The following is an 18108-nucleotide window of genomic DNA, read 5'->3' on the forward strand; positions in this document are numbered from 1 at the left end:
GGAACTTCGGAGGAAGATTGAATACCCCAGCTATATTGGTAGGCATGATCACCAATTCAAGATGAAATGCCGGCCGCAAAGGACTAATGTAAAGAAATTCTCGTACCTTAACAGGACGATTACGGAATGGAATAGACTCCCTGCAGAACTGTTTAAGCCCTACCCTAACAACGTAAGGATTTTCAAAAAGAGGTGTAGAGGATTAATATTGGAAAATTAATATCACTGAATTTTTATACTTTCCAGTTTCATTTTGGTAATGTATTTCTCATTTGCTATATTTTTGTTTTTCTTTTTATTTTGTATAACCTGTTACCACCTGGCAAATAGCCAACTTGTAACTTGTACTATATAATAATAATAATAATACCGAGAAAGTCAAAGTTGACCCAATAAGGGTAAATATTGTCGTTCTGGGTGAAATGACTACGTTCGAAGTAGACACAGGAGCAAGTGTGACTGTCATTAGTGATAGATTTTACGAGAATAATCTAAGTTCTTGTACGATTTACCCTAGCGAGTTAAAGCTATGTTCCTATACCAATCAACCGATTGTTCCAATTGGTAAAATTAAAGTCAAGGTCAGCTATCAGAATGTAAATAAACTTCTTGATATGTATGTAATCCAAGGGGGATCACATCCGTTAATAGGACGTGATTGGCTTAAAATATTGGGCATAGACATTTCCTTCAAAAATAAATCCGATCTGTACTGAATTAGCGATTCAAGTAAAATATTTGATAACTTTGATTTAATGGTTAACACTTTAGTAAAAAAGTTCCCTGAAGTTTTTACCAATAAATTAGGCCAGCACAAAGGCGAACCAGTAGAATAAATTCTTAAAGAGAGTGCTAAGCCGAAATATTTCAAGCCAAGACCCATTCCCTTTTCCTTGAAGTCAAAGGTTGAGAGCGAATTGCAACGTCTAGTGGACGAAAAAGTGTTAATGTCTGTACGTAGCTGTAATTGGGGTACGCCAATTGTGCCCGTGTTAAAAGCTAATGGTGACATCAGAATCTGTGGGGATTTTAAGGTCACATTAAACCAGTATTTGGAGGTTGATAAATACCCCATACCTCGCATTGAGGATTTATTGGTAAGCATGCATAAAGGTAGGCATTTTAGCAAAATTGATTTAAGCAATGCATTTATGCAATTGACCTTAGATTCTGAGTCACAAAAGCTTTGTACTATTAGCACACACAAGGGTCTCTTCTCTTATTGCAGAGTGCCCTATGGTATTTCGAGTGCTCCAGGAGTATTTCAAAAGGCCATTGAACAAACCTTAGCAGGGTTAGAAGGTACTGTTGTGTTTTTAGATGACATTTTGGTTAGTGCACCGGATACTAAAACTCATTATGAGCGATTGGAGGCTGCGTGTAAACGTCTTAGCGAATGTGGTCTTACAGTAAAAAAGGAAAAATGTAAATTTTTTGCAAGTAAGGTTGAATATTTAGGGTTTAAAATTGATAAAGACGGATTGCACACATCCCAAGATAAAGTAGCTGCGATTGAGAATGCAGCCACACCAAAATCAGTCAATGAAGTTCGAGCATTTATTGGTCTTGTGAATTATTATGCTAAGTTTATTAAAAACATGTCAACCATTTTAAATCCTATGTATAAACTTCTACGTAAAGATGTTCCGTTCAAATTTGGCAAAGACTGTCTTTATGCATTCAATGAAGTAAAGAAAATCTTGACGCAAGCACCTGTGTTGGCACACTATGATCCAACACTGCCCGTGAAATTGGCAGTTGACGCCAGCTCCACCGGACTTGGTGCTGTTTTAAGCATAGTCACTCAGGAGGGTGTCGAAAGGCCAGTTGCATTTCATTCGCGAACCTTATCTCCTGCCGAATGTGGGTACTCGCAGATAGATAAGGAGGCATTAGCTGTTGTTTTTGGCGTCAAGAAGTTCAACCAATATTTGTACGGACGGAAGTTTACTTGATGTACCGATCACAGACCCTTAGTAAGCGTTTTCGGCCCAAAAACGGGATTACCTGTTTTTGCCGCGAGTAGACTGCAGAGATATGCTTTGTTTTTATCAGGGTATAATTTTGATCTCACGGCCGAGCTGAAAGCCACCGAGTACGTCCACCAGGTTGCGGATGGTGGGTCGACCTTTAGATATAGAGGTTAGCTGCGAGATAAGCGAGTTCTCTCGTCGAATAAGCAGTCGTGGACAAAAAGCGGCGGTATTCTGAGGGGGTACTGGGCTACCCTTGGGTAAGGTAGACCATTTAAAAGATACCAAAACCTGTGAAGATACCGTGACTTGGCGACTGGGGGCCGCCAACAATTATGCCTCTCATCACCCGGGGGAGAGGGCAGCAGCTCTTCTTCACATGTGCGAAGGTGGAGACCATACTGGTCGGTACAGCGACACACATTCCACTACGGGCGTGGTAACATTTACTTTAACGGCTGTAGTACTGCGTTGTGGAAGGCAAAGGGAAACCACCACATTATCATCCCGAGGGTTAGCAGCAACTCCACTCAATTTATATAATGACATGATGGAATTCTCTCGGGTAAAATATTCCGGAGGTAAACTAGTCCCCCATTCGGATCTCCGGGCGGGGACTACTCGAGAGGGTACATCGGTCTAACGAGATAGAATGTAACGGATAGGAACATGGAACGTCAGATCACTTCGTACCTGCGGTAAGCTAGAGAACTTGAAGGTGGAGATGCGAAGAATGAACCTCGATGTATTAGGCATCAGCGAAATGAAGTGGCCCCAGGAAGGAGACTTTTGGAGTGGAAGCTACAGAATGATACACACGGGATCGCTAAATGGTAATGCTGGAGTAGGCATAATGCTTAGAAAGAGCGCCGGGATGCGTGTTAAAAGCTACCTGCAGTTTAATGAAAGGATAGTAATGGTGAAGATAGATACTAAACCCGTAGCTACTGTAGTGGTACAGGTTTACATGCCTACGTCAGATTATGAAGACGAAGAAGTGGAAGATGTCTACCAAGATATAGCGGAAGTTATCAAGCAGGTTAGAGGGGAAGAAAATCTTATTATTTTAGGTGACTGGAACGCCGTCGTCGGCGAACGTCAAGACGGAATAATAACTGGGAAATATGGGTTGGGTAACCGAAATGAAAGAGGAGAAAGGCTACTTGAATTCTGCACGGAGCACAGGCTAGTGGTTGCCAACACTTTATTCAAAAATCCCCTGCGAAGAAGATACTCGTGGAAGATGCCAGGAGACCGTAGAAGATTCCAAATCGAGTACATTCTAATGACACAAAGATTCAGGAATCACGTGAAGGACTGCAAAAGTTATGCAGGGGCAGATATCGATAGTAACCATAATTTAGTTATGATGAAATGCCACCTTAAATTTAAAAAGTTGAAGAAAGCCGTGAAAAACATATTGCAGGTTGAAAAATTGAGGGAGGTTCAGCATTAACTGGCTTTTAAAGAGGCTGTAGAAAATAAAATAGGGGAGGATACGACCAACAAACCAATGGAAGAGAGTTGGAAAACTATTAGTAGTGGTCTGCAGGCGGAATCTGAGGAAGTTCTTGGTAAAAGAAGAGTCTTATGAAAAAACCATGGATCACGCAGGAAGTATTAGATCTTATTGAAGAAAGAAGAAAATACAAGGCTGCGAAAACAGAGGAAGGACAGAATCGTTACAAGAGAATAAGGAACGAAATATGTCGTAAAGCGTGGAAGGCTAGAGAAACGTGGATGAAAAGCATTTGCGAAGACGTGCAAAACAATCTGAAACATGGAAAAGTAGAGGCCGCTTATAGGATAGCGTAGAACCACTTTAAGGAAAGATGTAATACCCTTAGGGACAAAAACGGAGAACTATTGATTGAAAACGAAGAAAAAGGGAAGAGATGGCAGGAATATCTGGAAGATTTGTACAAAGGAAGTCCCCTCAGAACGATGCTATCGAAAACGAGAGGGAAGTGGATACCGATGATATGAGAGCCCCAATTTTAATATCGGAATTTGATGCGGCTGTAAGAGACCTCAGGATAAACAAAGCGTCTGGCATTGATGACATTCCTGCAGAGCTAATTAAAAATTCAGGAGAGAAGACGTTGAACAAGCTATACAAAATCATAAGTGAAATGTATACGACAGGTGAGATACCAAAGGATTTCGAGAGGAACATTATAATCCCTGTTCCTAAGAAGAAAAGAGCGGAGAAGTGCGAAGATTTTAGGACCATAAGCCTTACTACACATGCGTCAAAGATACTGACAAGGATCATCTATAGAAGAATAGAACGAAAAGCAGAAGAGTACTTGGATGAGGACCAATTTGGATTCAGAAAAAAACAAAGACACAAGGGAAGCAATATTGGCCCTAAGACTGCTCATAGAGAAGAGAATGGAAGAGAACAAGCCAACATTCGTTGCGTTTGTGGACTGAGACATTTGACAACGTGGATTGGAGCACAATGCTTGGAATCCTAAAGGAAATTGGAGTTCTTTATAATGGCAGAAGAATCACCCACAGTTTATACAATAACCAAGTAGCTGTGATAAAATCAGGGCACTGCTGTGAAGAAGCAAGAATTAAGAAAGGAGTGCGACAAGGCTGTACATTGTCATCCGTAATTTTCAACGTTTACATGGAAAAAGCAATTAATGAAATCAAAGACAAGGAATTGGGAGTGAATATCCATGGAGAAAAATATAGCATGCTAAGATTTGCCAATGACATAGCCGTTATAGCAGAAACAGAGAAGGATTTGAAAAATATTCTGGCTAATATGGGTAGGGCAATGAGTAGATATCATCCGAAAATAAGCACGAAGAAAACCAAGATCTTAGTATGCAGCAGAAGAGAAGAAGTCAAGACCAACATTAAAATAGGGAGGCAAAAAGTTATGGAGGTGGATGAATTCTATTATTTGGGAAGCAAGATAACTAGTGACGGGAGAAGCAAGAAAGAAATTATCAGCAGAATAGCCCAGGAGAAGAGAGCATTCCACCAAAAGAGAGACCTGCTTACAGCGGGAAACTAAAATATAGAAGTAAAGAATCAATTTATAAGAACCTACACCTGGAGTATGCTCCTATACGGAAGTGAGGCATGGACAACGACCGCAGCGGAGAAAGCAAGGATAGAGGCCTTTGAAATGTGGTGCTACAGAAGAATGATGAAAATCAAATGGATCGACCGAGTTAGTAACGAGGAAGTCCTAAGAAGGGTAGGAGAGAAGAGAAGCCTCATGAAAAGCTTAATAAGAAGACGGAACAACCTTATAGGCCACATCTTGAGACATGATGGCCTGATGAAGACAATCGTCGAAAGGCAAGTGGAAGGCAAGAATGGAAAAGGAAGACCTCGGACAAAATATATGGAACAAGTACAGAGAGATGTGAAAGAGAAGAAATACGTAGTTGTGAAAAGATTAGCTGATAGGAGAACTGAGTGTAGAGCTGCGTCAAACCAATCCTAGGATTGTTGACCACTGATGATGAATGTTGATGTTCAGTACGTTAAATCTGAAAAACATGGTAATGCTGACGCTCTTTCACGTATGCCATTACCTGACTTACACTCTGTTAAAGAAGAAACAAAATGGGTAGGAACTTATTTGCATTGTATAGCTGAGAGTTCCGTACCACTAAATTTTGAACATGTAAGAAAAGAAACACAGGGTGACCCTATCTTAAAGAAGGTGTATAATTATGTAATGAATGGGTAGCCTAACTTTATCTCAGAGGAAAATAGTGAGTCACAGCCATATTTCTTAAGTAAAGATGAACTGATTGTAGAGCATGGTATTATTATGTGGGGGTACAAAATAGTTGTTCCAAGTAAATTGAGTGACTATGTTCTGAACGAATTGCATTCGGGTCATCTAGGTATTGTAAAGATGAAATCTGTGGCTAGAAATTATGTTTGGTTCCCTAATATTGATAGACGAATAGAAGACCTAGCTAACAATTGCTCGCCTTGCCTTAGAGAACGTTCTAGCCCTCCCAAGAGTGAACTTCATGTGTGGCATTATCCCGCTTCTCCTTGGGAGAGGTTACATGTGGATTACTTGGGCCCTTTTAAAGGATAGATGTATTTAGTGGTGATTGATGCTCATACTAAGTGGCTTGAGGTATTTGAAGTTAGCTCTACCTCGGCTAAGGTAACCATAGAAAAGCTCATAGAGCTATTTTCAAGATTTGGACTACCTGTTTCCTTACATTCCGATAATGGCCCACCTTTCACTTCATTAGAATTTAGAAATTTTATGGTATCAAATGGTGTGAAGCACTCATTTTCGCCGCCATACCACCCTCGATCTAATGGCCAGGCGGAGAGTTCTGTTAAGTATGCTAAGCATAAGTTAAGTAGCGCTTTTGTAGAAAATGCAGATGTAAATATTGCCCTGAGTAATATATTGTTTAGTTACAGAAACTATTCATAGTACTACGAATGAAACCCCTGCTAAACTAATGTTTGGCAGACCATTAAGATCCAGACTAGATCTATTGAGGCCTAATGTGGTCAAGAGAATGGAACTTAAGCAAGAAAAACAAAAAGAGTACTTTGGTGTTAAGAAAACAAGGATTTTGTTTGAAAATCAACCTGTTCTAATTAGGGATTATCGCTGTAAAGACAAATGGGTTGAAGGAATCGTATTAAAACAATTAAGTGGTGTAATGTATTCTGTAATGTTCAAGTCGGGTTTTGTTTGTAACGGACATATTGATCAGCTCATTGGAATGAATTCCAGCTCAGTGTATTCCAATTCTGATTATGTTAAAACGGGTGATTTCAATGTCAATAACGACGCAGTAGCAGAGAGGTTCCCAAACAAAAACAACCTTTCCCCTCACTCCCCACCCACCTCTAACATTCCTAGTACGCCACGTTTGCCTCACCCATCCCCATCGCTGCAATCACCGGTTCCTTCTCAACCTGACACTCAGTCAAATGCAAGTGTTCTATCTCCAAACGAGGGATCAGCTGTTGATAAAAGATACCCTCAGCGCATTAGGAAGCCGGTTGATAGATTTCAATCGCAATGATCTTGTTTATTTGGTTATATTTGAGAGTTTAGTTGGTGTTTATATTAGTTTTTATAGTTTATGCATTGTTACACTGCTATTGTTATTGCTTTATATTTCCAAATATGTGTTTCCAAGAATTGTTAAATTTTTGTTTATTGAAACAAATTTATTTTTTTTGTAATTAACTTTTGTCCTATGATGCAACCATTTTTGAAAGGGAGGAATTGTTGTATTTGTGCTGGAAATAAATGAGGCTCGATTGCCTTGACCGGCACGCCACCTACCCCGGCTTCTCAAGCTGAGTTGTGAGCTCGAAGCCAGTTGCTACCCTATCTGCCGCCGAGCCAGTCGCGACTCGCTGAACTGTAAATCACGTGTATTAAATCATTGAGCCCGGTACACCACAATTTACACAACTTGAGTGGCCGTGTGAAAGTGGTCGAAGATAACGGTCAGAAGAGGTAAATTTTTTCCACTTCGCTACTTGTTGTGTTTTCTATGGACATGTCGTTATAAACCTTTTTTTTTTAGTATCACTTCATTTTTAACAACTGTTATTTCATCATGAGTTATTGTAACATGAAAGAGTTATCTGCCATTTTAAGCCGGTCGATTGGTAATTTTAAACTGTATTCATCGTTAAACTAGTTTCTATCTTATTTTTTATTAATTTCATACAACCGTTACGGTAAAGTTTATATGGCCAGAAATGAAATGGGTTGCTAAAAAAGGAAAAAGATAATTACAATTACATTTAAAAACGGGGAACACGTGGGGATAATGGCCGCTGCACTGATGGCCGGCAATTGGAAATGTAACGTCACTTCCTGCACACATGGCTGTAGTCAAGACGGCGTTGTCATAGTACCCCGGCATTGAGCAAACGGATTGAGAAGGGGTGCACCAGAGACGGACGGAAGGCGGACGGCTCTCCCGGAGGGTGGCATCGGTTTGAATCAGCCAATCCAAACAAGGTCAAAACCAGTAAAATTTCAATAGTTGAACACAAAGCGCTACCGAGTATCGGCTACCGAGCTGGCTAGTAGCATACTAAGTTAGTAGCTCTTAGTAGCTCACTTAGAAGAATCCATGAATACCATATCTTAGTAGGCGACTTGAAGGTCTTCGTAGCTGACTAAGTTAGTCGCCCTACTAGCGTGTTTTAGCGGAAATCTATGAATACGGCCGATAGTTTTTCGCACCTGAAGGACCACGTGTTTCACCTTCAAACGGTTAAGTTTCGATCCACTCACCGAGTGCGAAGTATGATTGAATGAAACAGACGTTTGGCCTACCGCCACTAGATGCAGGGGGCATCCACATTTTGACCACAGACAGGAGAACGGTAAACGCAAATTGGCCAATCGCATGCAAGGGTCATGGTAATACTAACACAAGCTAAAACCGGAGTTGTTTATCGTTTTGCGTTTATTTTAGTAATAGGTTATTTACGTAACCATATATGGATTTTAATTCGGATCATGTCAACCAACCGGGACACTAGCTTTGAGGATTCACGTCGTTATTCAAGTTTAGGTTTTCGGTGCGTGGATCATTAGTGCGCTGCCGTCGTCATTCGTGGATATCATTGCTTAGTAACCTGTGAGTATATACGTGTCTGATTAGGTCGTAATAGTACAATTAGAACGCAATCAATCAACTGTGGTTTTTAGTAATCGAAGTGCAAACCCTGTCAGAGTAAATTGCATTTTATTTTCATAAAGTCTAATACGAAATCGTATTAAAAGGAATAAAAACGGCTATTGCTGAGGAATGGCATATTAAAAATATTTCTGGTCCCAGAACACAAAATCGGAATGTAAATCCTAAATTGCATGATAAAATTAAATTATTTATCATAATAAATTAATTAAGTAACATTATTAAATGTAATTCAATTAGGTACTATTATTAAATCAAATAAATCTGGTTTACATAGGTACTAGGACTGGTCTTGTGCAGCTTAAATCGCAAATTTGGGTCAAAAAAAGCTATCTCACATTTGCTAATAAAAATTCAATATAAATAGTATAAGTATAGCAAAAAGTTAAATTAAAAAAATGAATCCACATCTAACATTGCAACCACAAATATCATCATGAAAAGATTAACAATTCCCACTGCCACGATTCCCGTGTTCGCTGCGTTGTAAACGCATCATTTTAAGTATAGTGCAATTAAGGTTGGAAAATCTGGGTTTCTGATATGAGTAGCAATAAGAGGCAACTCAGGGAAAAATTCATTTCTACATTCTCCTTTCCCCGTGTCGAAATGAGGTTAAGACAAGTTTATACGATACAAATACCTGCGGCTGCATTCAAATTAAGTTTCACTGATAGTTCCGTGTCTAATATAATGTAGAATTTAAAAAAAATTTTGATCAGTTCTCTCAACGGTGAAATTTATTCGAGAAATACATAACTAAACGCTCTTTTTCCTTGTGCTAATAAACAACACTCGTTTGTTACCAAGCCGTTGATTTCCTCCTGTTGTTACAAAATGGTAAATACACTACAATGACGTCACGACTGGAAGTGCAACGTAGTATTCAGATGCAATACGACGAAGATTTGTCGATTTTTAAGCTCAATGTTTCAAAATGTGTACATTCTCCCAAAAAATGGGTGGAAACTATTCCCTCTTTTCCCCATCCACTAAACTTCTGGGATGGAAACTTAACTATGAGCAGCGGTGTTTCGATTCATTTAGTATCGTTCCGGGGAGTAAATTTTTTTGCCGGGTCGAAACTAAACTCCTTGGTGACTTTAATTTCGTACAGGAACGAAACTAATCCCAGGCGTCGGATTTTCGTTTCCCTCCGGGTCGAAACGAAACATTTTCGTCGCGTTTCAATTGCCATCCCTGTTTTAAATAGCGCGGGGCATCATAGGTAGGGGGGTCATGTTGTCTCCCGCTCGCGTTGTTCACAGCATCAAGTCACCCGTGTAAAAGCGGACTCAATTACTCCTGTTTCATCTCTATGGTCAGAATTGAATCGCTTCAAAGGCATGCAGAAATAGTTGGATCCAGCAACAAGAAAAAATTCTTTTTCCCTCTTGTACGAAAAGAAATTTACGTGCATAAATAAAATGAAAACCTAAGGCCGAAAAATTGTTAAAAATGTACATGAAATATAATTAGTTTTAGTCATGAGGGAGTGAATTCCAAACAACTTGCCGCGCTCCAGCTATTAACGCTTTTTCGACTACTTTGTTGGTTTTTATTACGTAAATTTCGAATAATACGGCTTAAAATTAATATAAGATAAATTTACTTAACAATAAATTCGTTTCGGCTAATAAATCTGCTTTTCCATTTATATACCTGGAAGATTATAATTACAGTGTGTCACCTCTTTCACGGATTGTGTAAAATACTGGCTTCATTACAAAATATTTTGTCTTCGTAATAATGGTGAATAAAAATTGGTCACCAAATTTGAATACATAGACAGGAGACACGAACACAAGGGATAAAAAACAGAGCCACTCTCGTTAATCTACATAAGACGTTCAGCATTCGGAAGGCCATGTTAATGGTAATGGGTATATATTTCATTTTATGCTTCCTCGCTTGGCGTTATCGCAACACCCAGAGGCCGCCACTAAGTATAACCCGTGTGGGAGAATCAGGCCCTTTACGTGACCTCGTTAAAACTCCATGCTGGCCGTTGTATCGGGTCATACGAGTGGCCCTGCCGCTTACAGCCATAAGCGAACCTCGGGAGCACGAGCCGCGCACATCGGGTCACGCACACTTTTCTCACTCGCCACACTTGGACGGCGACAGTTTCCGCGACAGGCAAGGCCCTTGAATGAATCTGACGCGGCTGCATCCCCCTCTCACTTAGCTTATCTACACGGTGCGATGGAAGAGATAGATCCCAATGGTGGTCAAATAAACCAGACATTACATTGATTGACGGGAGCCTGCGATTCTGATCGCAGTCCTTTTCGCATCCCAAGGGTGACAACTCCGAACAGATTTATTTCTCCCGACCCGCAATATCGAAGGAGGGACATGTTCGTACGGGAAAGTGGTGGGTGAGAAAGTGGAAAGGGGTGGGTTAGGAAGGGGAAAGCGACCATCAGCCCACCAGCCATAGTAGGCGAGTAGAACCGCGGAAATTCAAAACGAAACTCGTACCACCTAAGCCAGTAGATTAATCAAACTGCCAACTGTCAGAGGCGAGCGATGGCATTGGGTCAAATAAAGCGAACCAATTAAATAAGGTATGCAAACTCGAGAGGAAAACAACTATGAAATTTGGAGATTTCCATTCATGATATTCATGTGTCGCTACATTGAACGGCGTAGAAAACAATCAATTGGACGAATGGTAAATGACCGAGGAAGGTTTCTCATGGTAAAATGACGCTGTATTCACGCAACTGATGAGCAGCGCGAGTTCTAAACAATTTTATAGGCCTAAGTCACGAAAAACTCGTGCCAGTGTCAATAATTTTGTGTATTGTTTTTGATTACCCTGAAAATTCGTTATAATGATGCAACTCCGATTTAATTCCAAAACGGGACACCATCTGTTTTCACTGGTATTCACAATGCCAACTTGGCAACGCAGGCTGTTTTACACACTTTCTACCACTGGATAGTAATAAATATTTCGTGGAGACTTAGGTCAGTACATAATAAATTGAGGGAGTAATAAAGTAGTTGACATGGACCTGTTAATAAAGGGTAAAAGACTTCAACTGTTAGCTTATGATACGAACATAACCTATCAATTGGACGGACAGGCTGAATTGCGGTGAAACATGAACTAAATTGGAGAATCATGGGCACAGTTAGTTACATACGCAAAAGGAATATACAATAAGTAGAGCAGGCTATGAAAAACGTAAGTTAGATAAATAGTGCAAGAAAAAAGTTGAAATTCATTAGAAAAATTAAAATCAAATGCTTAGGACGAGGTACGAGGGTTAAGGGTAACAGCAGATGAATACCCAGAAATTCACACGGAATAGGGCGAGGGAGCAGTCAAACAAATCCTAGCCAAATGACTTAGATTTACGGGTTATACATCCTTTCTAGGCACTGGTGGCAGCAGAAAACTAAAAACATGAATTGACTTGAATGGCGACAGACTAGGATGAACGAGGGTGACTGGCGCTGGATGGGCTCCCATTAGCCAGCGCAAGTCCAGAAGTTCCCTGAGGATGGAACTGGCGAAGGAGTCTCTTCTTCAGAGTTCCAGACGACCTCCCCGCACCCTTTTCCAATCACCAGCCTTTCCTCCTCGAGTTCTTGCACACTCCTTCAGGACGTACTGTTAAACAATAGAGATTGACAGAAGTAGCATTGAAATAGCGACTTTGGGACAAGGTCAAATCAAGCGTTCCCTCACACTCCCAGTGAATTCCAGACACGTGCCGAGGCCATAGCTTCAACGCGTGACTCTCACTCGAGTTGGATATGTTCCCATTGGCAGTTACTAAGATCTCCTCATGCGTGGATGTAACGTGAATCGTATTTCCCCGTCTCCGCATCGGAAATAATCGAAATTACACCTCTAACTACTTTGTTATTGAACATTTTCAAAAATAAATGCTTTCAAGTGCAAGAGCAAGTAATTATCAGTATAAAAGGTCTCCTGTACTTTTTCGATACTAGTCATAGTTATTAAGATAAATAGTATATTGCCTTTTAAACAAATGTTGATCATTAAAATAGCAATAACTTTTTTAATATTTGGGCTATGATCACCATTCAAATTCGTATTATCATCAAATTTAGGATGAATGTATTTGACATTATCAAATAAACGCTAATCTAACGGTAAATACGTGAAATAAGACCCTGCCACCAATTTTACATTTTTGTAATGGAATGGGGAAGTGAAAGGAATCATACATGCTACAGTGGAATGAGGTATGTCCCTGATCGAGTAAGGCGGTTAGCAGCCCCCCACCACCTCACATATTACTCTTCCACGCCACCTTATAAGCGGTATATAAGACCTCGCAGAGACTCAGTACGACTCCCACGGCCGGCATGCGGCCCGCTGCGACTGTCCAGAATATTCTCCCGAATCTTTACTTCTTAGATAAAGACCAATTTTTTTCTTCGTCACGAAGAGGAATATTTTTTTGCTCTGGGGGGTACTCCCTGTTAACACTTCCCGTTTCCTACGCGTAGCAGCAAATTTCTTTCCATTATCACATTCTATTCGGGAAGGTCACGGACGTGTATAATCACCAGGGTTTCTGGAATCGTGGCACGACTCAGGAGTGGATTAAGTGCGCGTTTCGAAAGTTGACGGTTCACCACTCTACTTTGCACCATTTGGGCGTGCAATGCCTCTCTATCAAATTAGTGTTGAGGAAGAACTGTTTGCCGCGGTCCGAAAAATAGCGTATACCATTTTAATGAAAATTTTATGAAATATGCTGTTCATTTGCTCACTGAAAATAAACTTTCATGTTACATTTTTTGGAAATTGTATTTGAAATGCCGCATTTTCATAAAGATTCTTACGGCATTACATGTCCAGTATACGGATATTGTATATTTAAGTTATGATATATATGTCGTTTGTGAACAAAATGGATATCATTTATGATGGCAAGACTGTGTTTGCAAAATGTGTGTGCTATGAATTGCGAATTTTCAAACCTCGTTAAAAAGTAAGGAGCTCCGAGTAAGCGAAACGTTCTGGGCGCAGTATACTGCATTGGCTAATTGAAAAATTACGTAGTGAAGTCATGCTTATGATGGAAGGATAATACTTCTTCTAGGCAGAGTGACTTTGTCATCTGCTTGATCCAAAGGATTACAATCCGTATTCAATTAAGCCCACCAATCAGAAAAGATGGGGAGATAATACGAAAGCTTTTCAGAAGAATGGACGGTAAAGTGACTGAATGTAAGACTGGAATCCGGACTTGTGCATGAACTTAATTCACTTAGAATTATCAGGAAAAAAATTTTCAGTCGCTATGATAACGACCCTACCGTGCTTCCAGAGAGTGGAGGGGGGACGGGCTTCTTATTGCTCCCCCTGATCTGCTGCTCATTAAATAAATAATACCTAAAAGATAACAAACAATAGCACAAAAAAATAAAAACTAACAGAAAACAAAATTAATAAACATAAGAAGAGGCACTATTGATTAGGCAATGATGAATTATTCAGATGGCGTTTTAAGATGGCTTTGTAACTAGGGACAGAGGGAAATAGGTCCAGGGAACGAATTTTTGAAGCTATGGAGTTAAACAAGGAGGGGATTCGGTAGAACAGAGAGCGTTGAGAGATGGAGAGACGGAATCGCGGAATGTGAAGCAGAGAGTTGTTTCGTAAGGGGCGAGGAGGAATATGAAAACGGAAAAGTGGGAGAATTTCGTTTGTCCGTAGAGAACCGCTAAAGATTCTATGCAGAAACATGAGGTCAGATAAAACACGGCGGCTTGTTATTTTAGATATCCTGAGGGAGGAAAGGATAGCGTCACGGGAGTAATACCTGAGTGTGGGGATTCGATGGCGGGCAGCAGCAAGAAAGAAGTTTACAGGACGGTTGAGCAAGTTTAGAGTAGTGGCGCAGGCGGTAGACCAAACTGGTGAGCAGTATTCTAGTATGGGGAGAATACATCCCAAAAAAAATGTTCTAAAAGCGGTAGGGTCGAGAAGGTCAGTGAATCGATATAGCATACCAACAATGGCCATTGCTCTTTTCACGATCATCGAAATATGATCCTGAAACTTTAATTTGTCATCAAAGATCACCTCTAGGTCGCAGTGGGAGGTTACAAGAGGGATAGGCTTATTTAAAAGTCTGTAAGAGTGTTTCAGGGGATTGTTTTTTATGATTTAGCATTGTAGGGTGGGGCACTAAAGGAAACCACTACCATGGAGCGAAGGTTGGAATGATTCGATAACACCATTGCACCGGCCTTAGATTCGCATATACACGCATGCCATCAAAGTGATTAGGAAAAACTAATCGGAAACGTAAATCAAAGCCTTACAAAATTTTATTAGATTAATTTTTTTTATTTCTCTCAAAAATCATTCTTTCGTTGAAAGACCGAACTGCCGTATTCATCACATACTCAGCAGCTCAAGCATCATAGAGAAATGGGAGGAAATCATGAATATGGGCTCTGTGTCCAATATATTGAATAGATAGCAATTAATTTTCATATTATGAACGAAAATATTAACTAACTTGGGTACATAGCAAAGTCTATAAATACAAGAGGCGAGTGCTGTTTTCAGAAGAAAGGAAGAATGGCTAGCAAATAAAGGGCTCCAAATGGAGAGGTCTAAACCAAAAGGAATTCGAAAAGGTGGCATCAGTCCGTCCTGTTAAAGCGTCTATTTAAGTGCCACTTTCAACGCATTTTAATCGGTTTTCAAAAATGTCCGCTGCGCGGCCATTGGTGGGAAGTAATCCATTTCTTCTAAATATCTATTATATAACATTGAAAATCGCGAGGCAAAGCGATGAAAAATTATTATGTCATAGGTCGTTTCATCACGACTATAATTTTTCGGTTCACGGACCTAATTATAGCTCATTTCCCCGATAAATTCCGATCACCTTGCCCGTAAGCGATGGACGTGGGGATTTTCGTAAACCTGTGGTGTCGGTGCAGACGACGCGCTCAAATGATCGTCAGCTATTTCATAGTTCCGCTCGCCACCACCAGGGTAGCGGAGAGTAACCAGCCCAAGAGAGTTCTACGCCTACTGTCAAGTCGTTAAGGTGGTCAAGGCTACCGCTGGTGTAAAAGGCTGATTGATTGTAGTGTGTCTTCCCGCAATAAAACAACGCTCACCACGAGCGGTTCGTTACCCCGTACAAGTCTTTTCTTTTTAATTGAGCCAACAACGAGAACTACCACGCTACATTGGTGACCCCGACGTGATCATGTCTAAGGACCACGAGGCACCGTGCGTAGATAGGGTCTCAGTACGCGTGCCGCCATTTTGGCCCGAGAAACCAGCGCTCTGGTTTTCCGAACTGGAGTGTCAATTTAATGTAAGTGGGATAACACGAGACGCCACGAAATTTTGGGTAGTTATTAGTAATTTGGAAAACCGGTACGTAATAGAGGTGGGGGACGTAGTGACTAACCCACCCGCGGAAGGAAAATATGAGCGGATTAAAGAAGAACTCATCCACAGGCTCTCCGTCTCTCAAGAGAAACGGATTCGCCAGCTTTTGGAGCACGAGGTGCTGGAAGACCGCAGGTCCTCACAGTTCCTCCGGCATTTACGCGGCCTGGCCGGAGTGTCGGTGCCGGACGACTTTCTCCGTTCCCTATGGACCGGAAGCCTTCCTCCCCACCTACAAGTAATCGTCACAGCCCAGGAAAAGATGGACCTCAACTCATTGGCAGACCTCGCAAACCGGGTCCATGATGCCACACCACAACCGCAAGTAGCTGCGGCGTCAGCGGCACCCGCGCCTGCATACGACGTGATGGTGAGGCTCATTTTCCGGGTGGCGGAATTGACAAAGCAAGTAGCCGCGCTTACAACCAGCCAAGCCGCAGGAGGACCCTATTACCGTCGGCGTTGGAGTTCCCGCAGCAATTCCCGGCACAACTCCCGTAGCAGCTCCCCTAGCCATGCCAACACTCCGCGACTTTGCTGGTATCACTGGAAATTCGGCGTAAGTGCAAACAAGAGCCAGCAAGCGTGCACTTTCCAGCCGCCACCGCCGGAAAACCGTTAAGTCGGTCGGTTGACGCAGTCACCGACTCGTGCTTTTTCACCTGCCGCCTATTTGTGTCAGACCTAACCACCAAGGTACGTTTTTTAGTAGACACTGGCTCTGACTTGAGTGTTTATCCCCGACAATATCTGAGAGGCCCGAGGGATAGAGCTAAATATCAGTTGTACGCCGCAAATAATTCAGAGATTTCCACGTACGGCTGGATCTCCTTGTCCCTAAACCTAGGCTTGCGACGAGACTTTTCTTGGCGTTTCGTCGTAGCAGACGTGTACAAACCTATATTTGGCGCCGATTTCCTAACTTTTTACCACCTACACTACTACGCTACAAAACCATTTAAATGCGCGGTGATTGACAACACATTTCCCTGTTGTCGGGCCTGGAAATATTGCCGAGATCTAAGAGAATGTTCTTCGTGTCGCTCCTGAAGATATCTATTCTCAATCCTTCAAGCAATCTTAAGCGTAGCTCGCAACCTCCGAGACTCTAGCGGCTCCCAGTCTCACTCGCTTAACATCTAGCAAGCGCTGTCAGTACGCCCTTATCAGTTTTTATTTTCATTTTATTCAGTTCACCAGATTAAGTCTCTACATCCCGTATGCTCGCTGCATATTCAAATTGTGGTCGGACTGCGAAATAGCACCTTTCTTTTACTTTTTCATGCGAAAATCTTCCCACAATACGCTTGATAAATCCGAACTTCTCAGGGGTCTTGCACAAATATTCCTCATGCGTGTTCCTCACGATAGATTCGCAGTTACTGTTACGCCCAGGTACTTCACTTCCTTTCTTGCTTATATGTTAATGCCAAACACAGCATAAACAACGTTATAGTTGGACGAACTCCACAAAAAATGTACAACCGTGCATTTGTTCACATTAAGTTCGAGAACACGCTCTCGGCTCACAAATAAACGTTTAAATCCGATGATAGAATTTTTAAGTCAGAGTTACCACTAATTTCGCGGTAGTTGACATCTTCTTCAGCAAATAAACGTATTTTACTTCTAATTCGAGAGCATAGGTAGGTAATTCATGCACATAATAAACAAAAGGGAGACCATTACGCTTCCTTATGGGACACCTGAGGTCACTTTAACTACATTACACCTAATTCTCTCAAGAACTACTTCTTGTTTACGATCACTCAGAAAGTCGCGCATCTATTTTACCACTGTACCGTTTAATACCTAAAACGGTGATTTGCATAAAAGTTTGTTGTGAGGCACCGTGTCGAAGGCCTTCTTAAAATCTATAAATAATGCGTCAACTTGTCTTTTCGATTCATCAGATTTGAGAACATTGTGAAGAATGAGCGAGAGCTGTGTTTCGCATGACCTACCTTTTCGGAATTCGGGCTGACAGCCATGGAGGAAGTTGCCACTGTCCAAGAAAGTCATGACATCCCTTACC

At 41.2% G+C, this 18108-nt stretch overlaps 1 protein-coding gene across 1 annotated transcript; it reads left to right on the forward strand.

Annotated features, from left to right (window-relative positions):
• Window positions 1-15885: 15885 nt before the first annotated feature.
• LOC124170542 lies at window positions 15886-16695 on the forward strand. Its single transcript, XM_046549337.1, has one exon. It carries the CDS (start codon window positions 15886-15888, stop codon window positions 16693-16695), a length of 810 nt encoding a protein of 269 aa, XP_046405293.1.
• The last annotated feature ends 1413 nt before the right edge of the window (window positions 16696-18108 follow it).

This window comes from Ischnura elegans, chromosome X (genome assembly GCF_921293095.1).
Source record: "Ischnura elegans chromosome X, ioIscEleg1.1, whole genome shotgun sequence".
Taxonomy (NCBI): domain Eukaryota; kingdom Metazoa; phylum Arthropoda; class Insecta; order Odonata; family Coenagrionidae; genus Ischnura; species Ischnura elegans.

Coding starts and splice junctions, on each gene's coding strand:
- LOC124170542 (XM_046549337.1), top strand. CDS start 15,886: ATGTCTAAGGACCACGAGGCACCGTGCGTAGATAGGGTCTCAGTACGC.